The sequence below is a fragment of the Neomonachus schauinslandi genome, chromosome X, assembly GCF_002201575.2.
Source record: "Neomonachus schauinslandi chromosome X, ASM220157v2, whole genome shotgun sequence".
In the NCBI taxonomy this organism is placed as follows: domain Eukaryota; kingdom Metazoa; phylum Chordata; class Mammalia; order Carnivora; family Phocidae; genus Neomonachus; species Neomonachus schauinslandi.
This window is the reverse complement of record NC_058419.1, coordinates 99,479,738-99,496,698: the sequence shown is the minus strand read 5'-3', so window position 1 is coordinate 99,496,698 and position 16,961 is coordinate 99,479,738. Positions and strand designations below refer to the sequence as shown.

The following is a 16,961-nucleotide window of genomic DNA, read 5'->3' as shown; positions in this document are numbered from 1 at the left end:
CCAAAGTCCTTTTTAAAGGGAAAAAAAAACCCCCCTTTTTTTAAAATTAAAAAATTTTAATTTAGTAAACTTTAATTTTTTTGTCCCCCCCCCCCCCCATATTCTAGTACAAAGTTTAGAAAGCAGTAGTTAGGCAGTTTTATGTCAGATAAATAGTATACCTACAGCTCATTATTGACAGCATTCATTAAAGATTAAAAACGTAAGACCCTTTATAGAAATTCTAACTGGTCCCTCGTTCCTAGCATTCAATTATCATTTCTAAAATCTGAAATCAACATATTTTATGTCTAAATTGAGAGTACATTTGAAAATCTAAATTCAAAGGCATGCCTTCTAGTGGGCTGACTGAAGGGAAAGGTCTGTGATTATGCCTAATTTTCACCTTCTATATCACGATCTCATTGATTATGTTTCTCAGTTTGCTAAGGGTTCTGTGAGGTGATTTTCAAGATAAATACTGCTATTTGCAGGATTTCCTGAATAGGAATATTTCAGGAGTAAATTGCACAAGCCAAGCGATGTGCAGTCAATTTTCACTCCAGCATAAACAATGTATTCAAACAGAGCCCTTAAGGCTTTTTTTTATTTGGGTTTCATTACACAGCTAGCTGCATTTCATCAATAAGCATGAAGTGCCAAGCAGGCAAAACTGAGGCTCACAGAGGTATTACATATTTTTCTACCAGGTGCTCAGAGTTTGATTAGAGAAAACAAATGACCCAGATGTCAAGGCCTTAGGCTCTTTGTTTCAGAGGTAGCCATGGCCACCATGGACAGACAAAGACAATTTCTTTACATTTAGGAATTGGAGGCTCCTTGTGCATCTATTTTCTTTGCATTCATTCATTCATTCCTAAGAGCTTAGAAAGGAGTTTCTTTCTTTGTGTTAAAAAATGGGTATGTCCACAAAAGTGTTTGAAAACTATTTTTGGTTTACAGTAGTTTAAAATCCATTTTCCCATCTTTCTTTAACTGAAAAAAGAAGTTTAATCTCTTTAAGTAGAGGGCTATAGCAGGCTGTACAGACTAAAATCACATATCTTATAGTAGAAGAACTGTGAGCAATCTTAATAAATCATTTATTAGACAGTGAATTTAGATAGAAGCTAGACAAAGAGGGATAAAGGACTAGGTAAGTTAGTAAATTATTCACACAGGTCGCTATTTCCTGATAACAAGCTAGGGGTCTGAGAATTATGGCGAGAATATCTCAAGTCATCATATATATGATTTTACGATCTTTTTTGCCTTGGATATAGCCACAGAGAAGAAGAAAAAGGCTAAGGGAATATTTTTGAAATCTGCACTCCAGAGATGAGAAACTCAGAATATGCACAGAGGACTGAAGCCAAGGAATTTTACTGCCAGGGAAAAAGCAGCTGCCTCTCCCCTCAGTGATTTAGACCAAGCTGCAGGAGGCAAATATCATGACTCTCTGAAAGTACACACAGCAGTGAGAGTGGGGACTTGTAGCTTTGATAAAGCAAAGTGATTAACACAGCTGAGAGGAGCTTTCACTCTAAACTGCAGGGACCTATTTGGCCCGGATGTATGGGCCATGGACAAAGAAATGTCCAATGCAAGTTTTGCATATTTGGGAACCATTGTCAGTTGGGGGGGGGGTGGGTGAGACTGGGACTAAAGTCACTTTGGTTGAGTCAACAGCATCCCTTTGTATCGAAGGATTTCGTTATCCTTCTTATCAAATGTATTCCATGTACAGAGATAGCTAATATTGAATATATTTTTTCTTTACGTAAATGAAGGAGCTCATTTTAACTAAAGATTATATTTAAAAGTAAAGGAATGTGTTTTTACCTGTGAGTTACAGAAAGCTCCTTCCGATTGGGAACAAAGAGGTTATGGCCTTCCTCTTTATAATACTAAATCAAGAAATATTTAAGATTATGCTAGATCCAACAGAATCTGGCTGAGGTTATTGATTGTTGGACTAAGTAACTGTACTTCTTTGTTGAGATTACTGACTACAGAAAAATGAGCATCTAGGAAATGCAGCTGCACTGGAGAATGCACCGCAGTCAAATACCATTAAGGACACTGTGCTAGCAAGGTGAAAACACTGAAGGCATTCGAGGACTGGTGGCTTCCCCAAATGATACGGCTTTGCCCTCACCCAGGCTTGTCCCTGTGACTACACCTAACCCAAATGCAGGGTGAGTGGTTCATCAGAAGCCAGGGCTTGGTGTCAAGACCTCTACTGTGTCACCACTGTGCTAGATGTGTTTTTCCTTGTCCTGTATACGTTCATAAAGCCAACTAAATTTGGTTTGGGTAAAGCCTACTGTGACTTGACTTTAATCGTCAGACTTGAATGGAAGACCATGCCACTGGATGAACAGCCTGGGTTTTGCAGTGGTGAAATGATGTCTATCTGCGATGTACATGGGATCATCTGTGCTCAGGGGCAGCTAACAGAACGGTGGATATACACATCAGGAAGAGGTAAGGTGAAAGTAGTGGAGTGCGCTTTGCAAATATAACTCATTTTAGTTGTTCCCAACCTCTCTCTTTCTCTCTCTCCCCTTAACCTCACTCAAGCCCATCTTTCCCACACTTGGACTTTCTCTTCTCTAGAATATCTTCACACTTAATTTTATTCTTGCCTTATCTCCCAGCAAAACAGCACCTACATGGAGATAAAAAAACATGAGGTTGTGATAACCCTGAAAAGCAAGCAAATTGAAAAATCAGGGTCAGTGAACTAAAAGAAAAACTTTACTCAAGATGTTACTTAACTTACTTAGTCTGAAAGTGCCCATCCTTACATTAATCAAGAGGTTGAGATTTCAATTTAATTGGTTTATCTGATTAGCTGTTTAATGTTATTGGCCCAAAGGAGATGCAAAGCAGGGTATCAAGTTGGGATAAGTCTTTGGAATATGCTCCTGGGAGGAAAGAGAAGATAGGGACAATCCATGTCTACAGGGACCCTAAAACGAGAAGATAGTGGCGTCCAATTGGCATGTTGGTCTAGAGCACTAGGTTTACCTGTGGCAACACATTACCATTCTGGGTGTCTCATTACCACCTTTATTCTTTTATTCAAAAATACAAGTACCCACCAGACACTGGGCCCTGAGATGGGGGTGTTCAGAAAGGAGGGGAATGAGGCAGGTAAGTAAGAAGATGCCCTCTGTATCCAAAGAAGAGTGTGATGAGGTACTCAGGTCTGTAAAATTTAAGTGTAAATCAATGTACAAAGGTTACAGGAAATGGACACAGAGGGTTTATAAGAAATCCTAAGAGGGTTTTTTATTCTACCTGGGGTATGGAAAAAAAGTTTTGAAGAAGTAAAGACATTGAATTCAGTCTTGAAGGATATAGAAAAGTTCATCATGCCAACAAAGGAGAAAGAAGTAATTTAAGGAAGAGAGATCAAGAACACAGACATGGCATGAAACCACACACATATAAACATAACATATAATTTGTTGTAGTTAGAATATAAAGGGAGGTTGTTGGCAGAATAAAAGGATACAAAGGTAAACTGGAGTCAGTCTGAGAGAGTTTTCTAATATTTACTAAAGAGCCTATACTTTATTTGGTAGGCACCTAATCTCCTAAACAACTTTAGTTTTAGATAAGGAGTCTACAAACATATATTGATTGCAATTGAAGTAGGGATGGGAAACAGGTCATAATAACAAAGATGATGAAGGCATTCTAGTGATAAGAGCTTAATGAATGTATTATTGCTAGTAAGGGCTGTAAGACAAAACAAAAAATGCTAGTCAATTTATTATTATTATTAACATAACAACAATGATGATTATGATAATGGATGAGAAACTTAGTTCAGTGATATTGCCATTTTTTGGAAAACGATATTTAAAGCAAAAAGTCCCTACCTTAATGTCAAATGGTTCCGTTTGATTCGGCTTATTGTAAATTTCCAACTGATTCCGAATAGGAGACAGCCACAGAAGCAGATGATTTAACTGCTCTTCCAGCTGCCCAAGGTCTTTTATGTGTGCCTCAATTTCTCCTTGTTTCTCAGGCAAATCTCTAGAAACCTGCAAGGAAAAAAAAGAGGAAAAGATTCCCATGGTTTAAATAAAAAAGCAAAAAATAAATATATTCTAAAGTTATTTGCTTTAAAATGTTACAGAAATTTACTGAATTTGGTATTTTACAGGAGGATATGGATTACTCACATGGGTTACATGTTAGGATTTAATTCACATATTACAATCATTTATTAATAGTCTTCCCCCAAATCCTATGCTTTAAAGACAATAAGCATTTTTTTTTCTTTTGGAAATTCAAAACACACACTCTCACAAATGCATACCCAACTCCAACCAATAAAAGTAAAGATGTATATTCATTTACTAAGCATAATGATGTATTGCATACTAGATGCCAGACATTCTGCCTTTATACTTCCTTCTAACTTTCTTTTATGTTAAGGAAAATTGTACAAGGGAATTCTTTTATACGCAACATAAAATGGGAAGGTAGGCTATAGTTTGTGGGTCTAAGTATAATCAAGTAAAACAAAATAAGATGATCGGAATGAAAAGGAAAAAAAAAAGACATTTGGATTAGAGTAGAATATATCAGTATGATTATAGGCTATTTGTATTAAGGGCTTACAATGTGCCAAATACCATGTTAGGAAGTTTCACATTTACAGCCTTCTTTAATCCACCCAACAATCCTATGATACAGATACTATTCTTTTCCCCATTTTATAAATGGATGATGACACTGGGGTTGAGAAACATGAAATACCTTGGGAAGGAGTAGGATACTCTGTTCAATATTGTGAAGTCTAGAGTTAGGCTGCTTGGTTTAAATCTTAATTCTAGTTCTTTCCTAGCACTTGAGCCAAGTTTTCTTTAATTCTCAGTGCCTTCTGTACAGAATGCAGACAGTGACCGTATCTGCTTCACAGGGTCACTATATGGATTAAATAAGGTAATTCATGTAAATAGCTGAGAGCAATATCCTGCATGATAGGGAATGACAATAAAGCCATTACATGTTAGTGATTATGGCTTGAGCTCAAAGTGTAAGTAGGGAGCCAGGATAAGCAAGAGTAAAGACTTTTTCTTCCTATTGTCAAGGGCCAAAACAGGCACACAGTAGTAAAGAATGGGAACCTGTAATGGCAACTCTTTATGATATGATTAATACTATTCTAATAATATAAATATAACATTACATTATAACATGAACACACATGCTACAACATACGTCTATTATAAGATAATATGTTATTATAGATAACATTTTAAAATTTTAATTCCAGTACAGTTAACACACCATGTTATATTAGTTTCAGGTGTACAATATAGTGATTCACCACTTCCCTACAACACCCAGTGCTCATCACAACAAGTGCACTCCTTAATCCCCATCACCTGTTTCACCCATCCCCTGCTCACCTCCCCTCCGGTAACCATCAGTTTGTTCTCTACAGTTAAAGGTCTGTTTCTTGGTTTCTCTCTCTTTTTCTTTTGCTTGTTTGTTCTATTTCTTAGATTCTACATATGAGCGAAATCATACAAATCATATTTGTCTTTCTCTGACTTATTTCGCTTAGCATTATACTGTCTAGCTCCATCCACATCATTGCAAATGGCAAGATTTCATTCTTTTTCATGGCTGAATAATATTCCATTGTGTATTTTGTGTGTGTGTATACATACACACCACATCTACTTGTCCATTCACCTTTTCATGGACACTTGGGCTCTTCCATAATTTGGCTATTGTAAATAATGCTATTATAAACATAGGAGTGCATGTATCCCTTTGAATTAGTGTTTTTGTATTTTTTGGGTAAATACTCAGTAGCGCAATTACTGGATTGTAGGATAGCTCTATTTTTAAGTTCTTGAGGAACCTCCATACTATTTGCCAGAGTGGCTGCATCTGTTTGCATTCCCACCAACCGTGCAAGAGGGCTCCTTTTTCTCCATATCTTCACCAATATTACAGAGAATATTTAAAAAGTAAACTAGATAAGTATATTAATATACTAGTGCATCATCTAAATAATGCCCCATACTTTGGACCATCTGCTTTAGATACTTTTGAAAGAACTAACTGAAGAACATTATGTTCCTTAATTGTACCCAAGAGGTATGAGGAGAAAGGGAGATACATTAATGGACAAAATAACTCATCAGTTGATTTACAGGAGAAGGAATTTTATATAAGCTCTGATTATATGTAAACAATATGTATTTTGAAACCTATAAAGGCATTTATATATATTGTGTAAAATACATGGGTTAACATTTAGCCTGTACTGATGCATTCCAGCCTGAGACTGACCTTAGGGTCCCACAACAATGTTTCCTTGGAATGCTAACTTTAAGATGATTGGGAAACATTGGGCCTGCATTGTTTGTTGTATAGAACTGTATCTGCTTTGGGAAAGCTGTGAATTGGAATACAACCTATGGCCTCCATGACTAAAAATGGTATAAAAGATGGAAAGGAAATAGAGCCTGTGACTTCTATTTATTTTTTTATTTTTAAATTTTTTTTTATGTTATGTTAATCACCATACATTACATCATTAGTTTTTGAGGTAGTGTTCCATGACTCATTGTTTGTGTATAACACCCAGTGCCCCATTCAGTACATGCCCTCTTTAATACCCATCACCAGGCTAACCCATCCCCCCAACCCTCTCCCCTCTATTTAAAGTGACCTGTGCAGACCTTGGTGTTCATCCCTGGCAGCCTTTCCCTCTGTGAGTAAGGAGTTAAAAAAAGCAACGTGTGCAGGGAGCATGCAATGCTTGTTCATGGATAATGAACTGTGATGCTGTTATCTGCTCTATTTGACTTGTATCCTGCTATAAAGTCAGGTAAACAAAGTATTAGGTAAAGGCCTATTTGTGTTTCGTGAGTTCTAACCCATAATGACATCTATGGTGATGGACAATGTATTTGTGTGTGCATGTCTGAGTGTTTGTGTGTCTGTGTGCGTGTGTGCATGTGCGTGTGTGTGTGAGAGAGAGACAGAGAGTTGATATCACAAATGTAATTCCAGGTCTATAATACAGAATCTAATAATGCTTTCTACTTACCTTTTCCAGCATTTATAAGGAAGTTATGAGTTTATTTTTATCGGATTATTTTCTAGTCACAAGTACATGTGAAAAATACTTTATAGCTTCAACTTGTAGCGTCTAAAAGCCTCTACATTCTGAAGTTAATGGAAATAACAGCCATCATATTTTCTTAAAATCTCTAAAATTGAGCTATGAACTCATTTATATCTGATCACAAATAGGGTTCACATATCAGCACAGAAATCTAGGTAACTTTCAACTGAGATTGTTAGTCTTCTCACACTCGCAACCCATCCTTTCCTGGTTCTAGAGGTAGAACAATTCCAGATAGCAAACAGTTCAATGGGTGAGATTTGACTAATATCTGAAAAAAATAAATGATAGCTTATAATGAGATTGTGGGGCACGTGTAGTTTTCAGGTTAGTTATGACATCTGCACTGGGTATATCCTCACAGACCTTGTGCTTCCCACCATCATAGCATTTGCCTTATACTCTTTGTTATTTACATTGACTTCCCTCACTGAGCTTTGATTTCTGGATGAACTGAGTTCCTACACATGATAGGTTTTCAACAAATATCTGGTGAATGAAAGATAAACAATTTCAAAATTTAGGATTAATTTTTTTTCAATTTAAGAAGCAACGCATGTCCAGAGTAGTCAACATAAAGAAGGTAATTTTATCCTCAAGTGAAATAGCCTTAATTAACAGACAAAGATATTAGTTGATTGGACTACATAAAAATGAGAGACTTTCGAATGGCAAAAAAAAAAAAAAAAAATTCCCCTAAAAACAAAGTCAAAGGACAAATGACAAATAGTGAAAAAAAATATCTGTGACATCTCAGATAAGGGACTAATTTTCTTAAAACATAAGAAAGCTTCTGCAAATTAATTTTAAAAAGGCCAAAAAGCCAGAGAAAAACTGGACAGAAGTTAAGGACAGTCCACAAAAAAGAAAACATAAATGGATTTTAAACATATGTAAAGAAGCTAGACTTTGTTGTAATGAGAGATCCAAAAATCTGATCTATTACACTGACAAATATCCAAGTCTGAAACACACTATGCTGCCAACGTTGTGGAAAATACATGATTATATATGACCAGTGGGATAGACAAACTGTTGTACCCTTGTGGAAGACAATTTGGCAATATCTACAAAATGCATGTAACTTTACATCCAGAATTTTGCTGCTAGGAATTTATCTTGTAGATGTATTTATGAAAGTAAAATCAATGCTTGGTGATGGTAGGGCAGATGGTGGATGGGGTAGAAGATTTTCACTATAGTTTTAAATTTTTGCAAAATATATTACCTTCACAGAGAAATAAATTAATTTAGAAAGGAAACCTACCAGCTTTTCTTCCTGCCAAAAATAATGGTGAGAATATATGTTAATAACAAATCATTATTAATAGGATGTAACACATCTAAAGCCACCAGTTCAAAATTGTGATTATTTTCCTATGACAACATAACTTAGTTAATGGTAGGGTAGCATTTGAGACCTTCTGACCTATAATTTTTGTGATTCCCCACACCTTCAAAAGAGTCTTCAGGAATTGATGGCTTCTACACAGTTCATAGAAAAAGATAACGTGAATAATTTATGATGTGGAATACGAGTAGGTTTCGTGTCAGTTTTTATGTGGCTTAAAATTATTTACTATTGCACTTACTACTTCATATTCTTATCAAAATATGTAAACAGTTTAATAGTAAAATGCATCATTTTCCCAATAATCTTTTTAAGTATTATGGAACCATACTCTTCATATGACATGTTCTCTGTGGTGAAAGCAAAAAAACACGTTCAGTTCCCTTATGTGTTAATTTAGTATCTAACCAAATCTTGACCTAATTTCACACAAGATTAGCTTCCCTTTTTTCAACTTCTGAATTTTAATTTCAAATGTGTAGAAATTTTAATAATAAGATAAACAGAGGTGTCTGTTTTAGAAATAAACAGATATTAAATACTTACTTCATATCTTACACCAAAATGTTCAGAGAAATTAAAGTGTTAAGTGTAAAAAATTAATAACAGAACTAAAATAAAATATTGGCATGAAGAAGGCTTTTAGAAGCAGAAAGTAATGTGAATAAACTATTAAGTATAATATTTGCATTGCTCATTCAAAATTAAGGCCAATTAGTAGAATTAAAAACAAATGACAGCTGTGACTATTTGCAGTATCTATCAGACAAAGAGTTATAATCTTTCATATAAAAAGATTTTTCAATAAATGAAATGAGATGGAGAATTTATTGGAAAACTCAATGAAGAATTTAAACAGGAATTTGACAAAAAATGCAAACAGCCAATAAACAAAATATTCAAGAGGGCACGTATTGAATGGAGCACTGGGTGTTATATGCAAACAATGAATCATGGAACACTACATCAAAAACTAATGATGTAATGTATGGTGATTAACATAACATAATAAAATTAAAAAAAAAAAAAGTCCAACCACTAAGTAATCAGTGAAATGCAAATTAAAACAGCGATAATAAACCATCATTTGCCTATTATATTGGCTTTTGTCAAAGGTATTTGTCAGAGTTCTAGAAAATAAGCACTCTTATGATGTTTGTTGGAGGATGAATTCTTACATTTGTAGGGAGTAATTTGATAATTCATACCAAAAAGACTTCTACCCTGAAAACTATCAATATGCCTGAGAGATTAAGGAAAGCCTAAAAAAATAAAGGAGTATACCTTATTCCTCTCTTGGGAGAAACCAACTGGAAGATCCTATATTGTAAAGGTATCAACTCTCTTCAAATAATCTGTAAATTCAGTGCAAGCTCTATTAAAATGGCAACAGCTGGTTTTTAATAGAAAGTGACATACCAATTCTAAGATTTATATACAAATACCAAGGGCCAAGAATATCCAATGCAATCTTGAAGAACAACCAAGTTTAAGAATGTTCACTACCAGGTATCATTATTTAATATAATTAATTCTGTGTGATACTGCTGTGAGGGTAGACTATATGTACTTACTTAATTTATGACAATGGTGCCACTTCAGTTAAGAAGAGAGTGGTTGATCTAGAAATACATATATTCTACAAGTGTTTGAAGTCAGAAGCAAGCTTGTCTTTGGTGAGGGGTAGTTGGGAAAGGGTTAATAATGGGCAGGAGCATGAAGTAAGCTCTTAGAATAAAGTTCTAATTCCTGATTTGGGTGTTAGTAGCATGGTATGCTAACTTTTAAGAAGTCTATCTATTTCTATTTTTATGATCTGTATACTTTCCTATGTGTCTCTTATCCTTCAATATAAAAGAGTCTATGAAAATATTTTAAAAGCCTTAGGCTGATAGTGCAATTGCTGGGTCCTAGGGTAGTTTTATTTTTAACTTTTTGAGGAACCTCCATACTGTTTTCCAGAGTGACTACACCAGTTTGCATTCTCACCAACAGTGTAATAGAGTTCCCCTTTCTCCACACTACTAGGTATTTACCCAAAGGATATGAAAATAGTGATTCAAAGGGATACATGCACCCCGATGTTTACAGCACCATTACCAACAATAGCCAAATTATGGAAAGAGCCCAAATGTCCATCGACTGGTGGATAAAGATGTGGTACATACATACAACGGAACATTACTCAGCCATACGTGGGTGAAGCTAGAGTGTATTATGCTAACTGAAATAAGTTAGAGAAAGACAAATAGGATTTCAGTCATCTGTGAAATTTAAGAAACAAAACAGATGAACATAGGGAAAAAGGAAGAGGGGCAAACCAGAAAAGAGACACTTAACTCTAGAGAACAAACTGAGGGTTACTGGACGGGAGGTGGGTGGGGGGGATGGGCTAAGTGGGTGGTGGCTGTAAGGGAGGGCACTTGTGATGAGCACTGGTGTTGTATATAAGTGATGAATCATGAAATTCATCTACACCTGATATTAATATTACACTGTATGTTAGCTAAATGGAATTTAAATAAAAACTTGAAAGGAGAAAAAAAAGTACTCATTCCATTCAACTGGAAAATTTTACTTCTATGAATTTTCCTAGGGGAGTATCAGAGATATACACAGAGACATATGAATACCCAATTCTGTCATTTATACTAGTGAAAAACTGAAATAAAATCCCTCAAATGGAATAAATTACACCCATATAATGGGATACTTTGCATCCTTTAAAGTACACACTATGAAAAACACTCTCTTTTGAAAATATTCATGACATGTTAATCGGTAAAAGGTAAGTTATACACCACACATAAATTAGGTCTTCGATTTTCTGTATATATTTGGCATAACCGTATCTATCTATCTATCTGTATTTTTTAAATGACTGGAAATACATGAAATTATTAACCATAATTTTTTTGGGGTGTTACCAATTAAAGATCATTTTTATGTAGCTGTTGATATATTTTGGCATTTTGTAAAGTTACTACACAGAAAGAGTATTATTTTGTATGTTTTAAATGTTAAATAAAAAGAAATAAATGGATTATACTGATTGGGTGGCTGGCTATCCCTCTAAAATATCTGCTACAATAAAATTATCATTTTGACTTAGACTTTCAATATGCTGTAGGTACTATATGACAGCTTTTACTTATATTAGCTCCCTTAATCTCACCCATAATCCTATGAAATATATTTTTTCCTACAACTGACAAGTGAGGAAATTAAGGTTCACAACTATAAATAATATTCCTAAAGTTACTAGTAAGTTAAAAAAAAATGTAGCATTAGACATCTGTGTTTTCCTGACTCCAAATTCTAACTTTCCTTTTCTCTTACCTGCCAAAACACAATTTCTCTGATCTTTCAAAATCTAGTGTATTACTTGATAAATGGAGTATTGAAATTCATACTTTTCAAAAGCTTTTAATATTTATGGGAACAATCTATATCCTTATTGCTCATTACTATTAATGAGATATATACATTTAGAAGTCAACTTTAATATAACCAATACAAATGAAATGTATATAAACATATTGAAAAAAATACTATTTGACATTTGTTAATTCAAGACTATTACATAGGGATTACAAGGTAAATTAGGAAGCTTACTGAATAAATTTTTGGATGATGATTAACCCAAAACCATGATTAAATGATCTTCATGCAATTGTAGTGTCTTCTACATTTTGGTAGATTTGTCATCCATTTTAAAATAGAGACATAGACAGGCACAAAAACAGACACATAGATCAATGGAACAGAGTAGAGAGCCCAGAAATGGACCCACAACTATATGGTCAGCTAATCTTTAACAGAGTCGGAAAGAATATCCGATGGAAAAAAGACAGTCTCTTTGACAAATGGCCTTGGGAAAACTGGACAGCGACACGCAGAAGAATGAAACTGGACCACTTTCTTACACCATATACAAAAATAAATTCAAAATTGATGTAAGACCTAAATGTAAGACGGAAACCATCAAAATCCTAGAGGAGAACACAGGCAGCAACCTCTTTGACCTCAGCTGCAGCAACTTCTTACTAGACACGTTCTGGAGGTAAGGGAAACAAAAGCAAAAATGAACTACTGAGACCTCATCAAGATAAAAAACAAACAAACAAAAATAAAAAAATAAACTTCTGCACAGAGAAGGAAACAATCAAAAAACTAAAAGATACCTGATGGGATGGGAGAAGATATTTGCAAATGACATATCAGAAAAAGGGTTAGTATTCAAAATCTATAAAGAACTAACAAACTCAGCACCCAAAAAACAAATAATCCAGTTATGAAATGGGCAAAAGACGTGAATAGACATTTCTCCAAAGACATCCAGATGGCTAACAGACACATGACAAGATGCTCAACACCACTCATCATCAGGGAAATACAAATCAAAACCACAATGAGATACCACCTTACACCTGTCAGAATGGCTAAAATTAGCAACTCAGGAAACAATAGATGTTGGTGAGGATGTGGAAAAAGGGGAACCCTCTTACACTATTGGTGGGAATGCAAGCTAGTACAACCACTCTGGAAAACAGTATGGAGGTTCCTCAAAAAGAGAAAAATAGAGCTACCCTATGACCCTGCAATTGCCCTACTAGGTATTTACCCAAAGGATACAAAAATGCTGATTCAAAGGGGCACATGCACCCCAATGTTTATAGCAGCATTATCAATAATAGCCAAAGCATGGAGATAGCCCAAATGTCCATTGACTTATGAATAAAGAAGAGGTGATATATATATATATATATATATATATATATATATAGGAATATTACTCATCAAAATGAATGAAATCTTGCTATTTGCAATGATGTGGATGGAGCTAGAGGGTATTATGCTAAGCGAAATAAGTCAGTCAGAAAAAGATAAATATCATATGATTTCAGTCATGTGGAATTTAAGAAACAAAACAGATGAAGATAGCAGAGGGGAAGGAAAAATAAAATAAAACAGAGAGGGAGGCAAATCATAGAAGACTCATAACTATAGAGAACAAACTAAGGGTTGCTGCTGGAGGGGAGGTGGGTGGGGGGATGTGCTAAATGGGTGATGGGCATTAAGGAGGGCACTTGCTGGGATTAGCACTGGGGGTTATATCTAAGTGATGAATCACTAAATTCTACTCCTGAAACCAAGACTACACTAAAAGTTAACTTGAATTTAAATGAAAAATAAAAAATAGAGACATAGACAAAATAAGTTGTTATAATAAATAAAAATGGTAAGAGAAAATTGCAAATTCAGATACATAGCAATTTTTGTGATAAATTAGCATTATTTCCAAAGAATTTAATGATAAATGCTGAATCCTGAACCTTTCATACTTAAAAATATAGGTGATACTTGGTCAAATTTTAGCTCAATTTAAAAATTCTGAGCTCATACAATTCCAAACTAAATACCAGGTGAGTGAAATTTTGGTGTAAAAAAATAAAGCCATACAAATAACAAAAATATGGGTAAATGTTCTTACAATTTTGATGTAAAAGTTATAATTTTGATTTTAAAACCATAAAGTGACTGTTTTAAATCCATAACAATCTAAAACTTCCTTATATTAAAAAATTAAACAAGCAAAAGAAAAATCAAAACCATAGGCAATGTGCCTTAAATGCCTTGAAAGACACTAAAGATAAAACCACTCTCACAGATCAATAGGAAAAAGATAAATACTCAACAGAAAAAAAAATGAGCAAGGATCACAAATGGACAATTTATGAAAGAAGAACTGTAACTGACCTATAAGTCTATTAAAACTGTTTAACTTCACTAGAAACCACAGAAATCAAATTCAAACAGTAAGGCGTAAGGTTGCACCTATTGATTTGGCAAAGATTTTTTTTTAAAACTTCTTGTATTACAATACAGCAGTGTCACGTAATAGCAACAGTACAAGGATTCAGGCCCTCTCCAAAAGTACTAGTAAGCAAGTTGGACCATCCCTCTGGGAAGGCTAGGGCTGGGAGTGGATTAGGTAGAGTTTTGCGCTATGTGTTCAAATATAAACATATTCTCACTCTTAGACCAGAAATTCAACTTTTCATATTTTATCGTAAGGCAACAATGCTGTATACACATGTTAAATCACAAGAATGTTTGCCACAGCCTCACTTACAGATGCAAAACATTGGAAATTGCTTCCACACTCACCAATAGGGTATGAGTTAAAAGTTATGGAACATCCATCCAGTTACATACTCTGCGGATGTGTAATAAGTGACATACATGTGTATTTAGTAATATGGAAAACATACGTGGTATGTCAAAAGTATAAAAGTTTTAATTTCTGGGTAATAGGTCATTTTTTCTCAGCTGCATTTTTTTTTTATTTTAAAGATTTTATTTATTTATTTGACAGAGAGAGAGATAGTGAGAGCAGGAACACAAGCAGGGGGAGTGGGAGAGGGAGAAGCAGGCTCCCTGCCGAGCAAGGAGCAGACGCGGGGCTCGATCCCAGGACCCTGGGATCATGACCTGAGCTGAAGGCAGATGCTTAACCAACTGAGCCACCCAGGTGCCCCTCTCAGTTGCATTTTTAATTTGTCTGCAATGAACATGAACTACTTTAAATCAGAAAATGGCTGTTTTAAATATAGGCATACATACATACTTGTTTGGTAGAAATAGATGATTTGTTGTAGTCCTTACGATGTGTGAAGCAGTAGTCTAAGTGGTTTTTTTTTTTTTTTTTTTTTTACATATCAACAACATTTAGTTATAACAACACTATGATGTAGATACTATTATTATCTATATTTTATAGGTGAAAAATTGACAAAGGGAGGCTAAGTGATTTGCCCAAGTTCACATAGCCTGTAAGTGATAACCAAGCTAGACTTTGAACCCAAGAAGTTCAGCTCAGAGGGCGCCTGGGTGGCTCCGATGGTTGAGCGTCTGCCTTCGGCTCAGGTCATGATCCCGGGGTCCTGGGATCGAGTCCCGCATCGGGCTCCCTGCTAGGCGGGGAGCCTGCTTCTCCCTCTGCGTCTGCGTCTCTCTCTCTCTCTCTCTCTCTGACTCTCATGAATAAATAAATATTAAAAAAAAAAAGTTCAGCTCAGAAACGCATGCACTTAACCACCTGTACTACTTTCCCTTCCATTCTTTTTAGCTACAGGACTTTGAGAAAACATACCGAAAAGAGCACAAAAGAAAGTCTACTTTCTTTCACAGCAGTTCTTAGAATAAATTCCCTCAGTTACTTATTAGATCTTATGCAATTTCTTCCTAACTTTGAAAGTATGTGGGATGATAAAGTCCTCTTGTCCTTGCAACTACTAAATTCAACTTCCAAAATTGCCCCTTGCTTTATTTTCGTGCTTACATCATGTGACTGATTCCCAATCGTCTCCAAATTCTTTAGCCTGGCCCTCAACAATCTGACCTCATCTGACCTACTGTTCACATCTTTCTAATAACAAAACTCCATTTTGGTAAATGGTGATCTCATTATTCTGGGTATGCCCTTGACTGCCTTCTGTTCTTCTGTCATCGTCTGCTCCGCCATTAAAATGTCTTCTTTTTCCTCAATGAAATATCTCTTTTCCTAATTGACACATATAAAACCTTTTCCATCCTTCATGTTTTGGGTAAAGAAAGTGCCACCTTCTCAGAGAAGATTGCCTAATCCCTCCGGATAGAAATAATTATTCTTTCTAATAAACTCTGTATCATTTATTATCTGTGCTACTTCATCAGGCCCTGTCAGGTACTGCTTTTTTCCATATTTTACTAGTCTCCCTTTTGCACTTGTATTTTCTTCCATTTCCCCGAAAGCTTGAAAACACACACACACACCAGCACACCACACACATTACACACATATAACTACGACTGAATGCTTCATCTTTGTATACGCTTTCTCTTATGTGGTATAGCACTTGTTAAATGAACAATCACACACACCAATCACTTGCAGAGAAGACAAAAGGTAAAGCTGAGGATTAAAAGCAGCAATAAAGAGGGCACGTATTGCATGGAGCACTGAGTGTTACACGCAAACAATGAATAGTGGAACACTACATCAAACACTAATGATGTAATGTATGGTGATTAACATAACATAATAAAAGACAATTTAAAAAAAGCAGCATTCTCTTCAGAGTGCTTATATTCTCACATATGTTGCATTTTTTAACTCTGCTTCTTATTTGAGTCTATGTGTGAATGCCCAAGCTCACAAGAACAGCAAGAACAGGTCTTGCCCAGCAGCTAGGCTGGTGAAATAGGATTTGAGTACACCTGAGCATGAAAGGGTAGACTCTAGTCAGTCAAGAAGAGCAAGAAACATGGGTAGAAGACTCAATTCTTGACATTTTCTTTCAGTTACATTGATGTCATGAATTCTGGAGCTAGAGAAGAGATGGGATATGTGTTAATTACAGCACTGGCAGAAACATTGCCTGTGCAATTAATTCAATGAATATTTACCTAGTAACT

At 35.2% G+C, this 16,961-nt stretch overlaps 1 protein-coding gene across 1 annotated transcript in view; it reads right to left on the bottom strand.

Moving 5' to 3' along the window:
• The window catches only part of DMD (dystrophin), a 2,077,064-nt gene that overhangs the window by 712,523 nt on the left and 1,347,580 nt on the right, over positions 1-16,961 (bottom strand). The window contains exon 48 of the mRNA XM_021677947.1: positions 3,873-4,037. Within this exon, the coding sequence (XP_021533622.1) occupies positions 3,873-4,037 (165 nt within the window). The remainder of the gene's footprint in view (positions 1-3,872; positions 4,038-16,961) is intronic.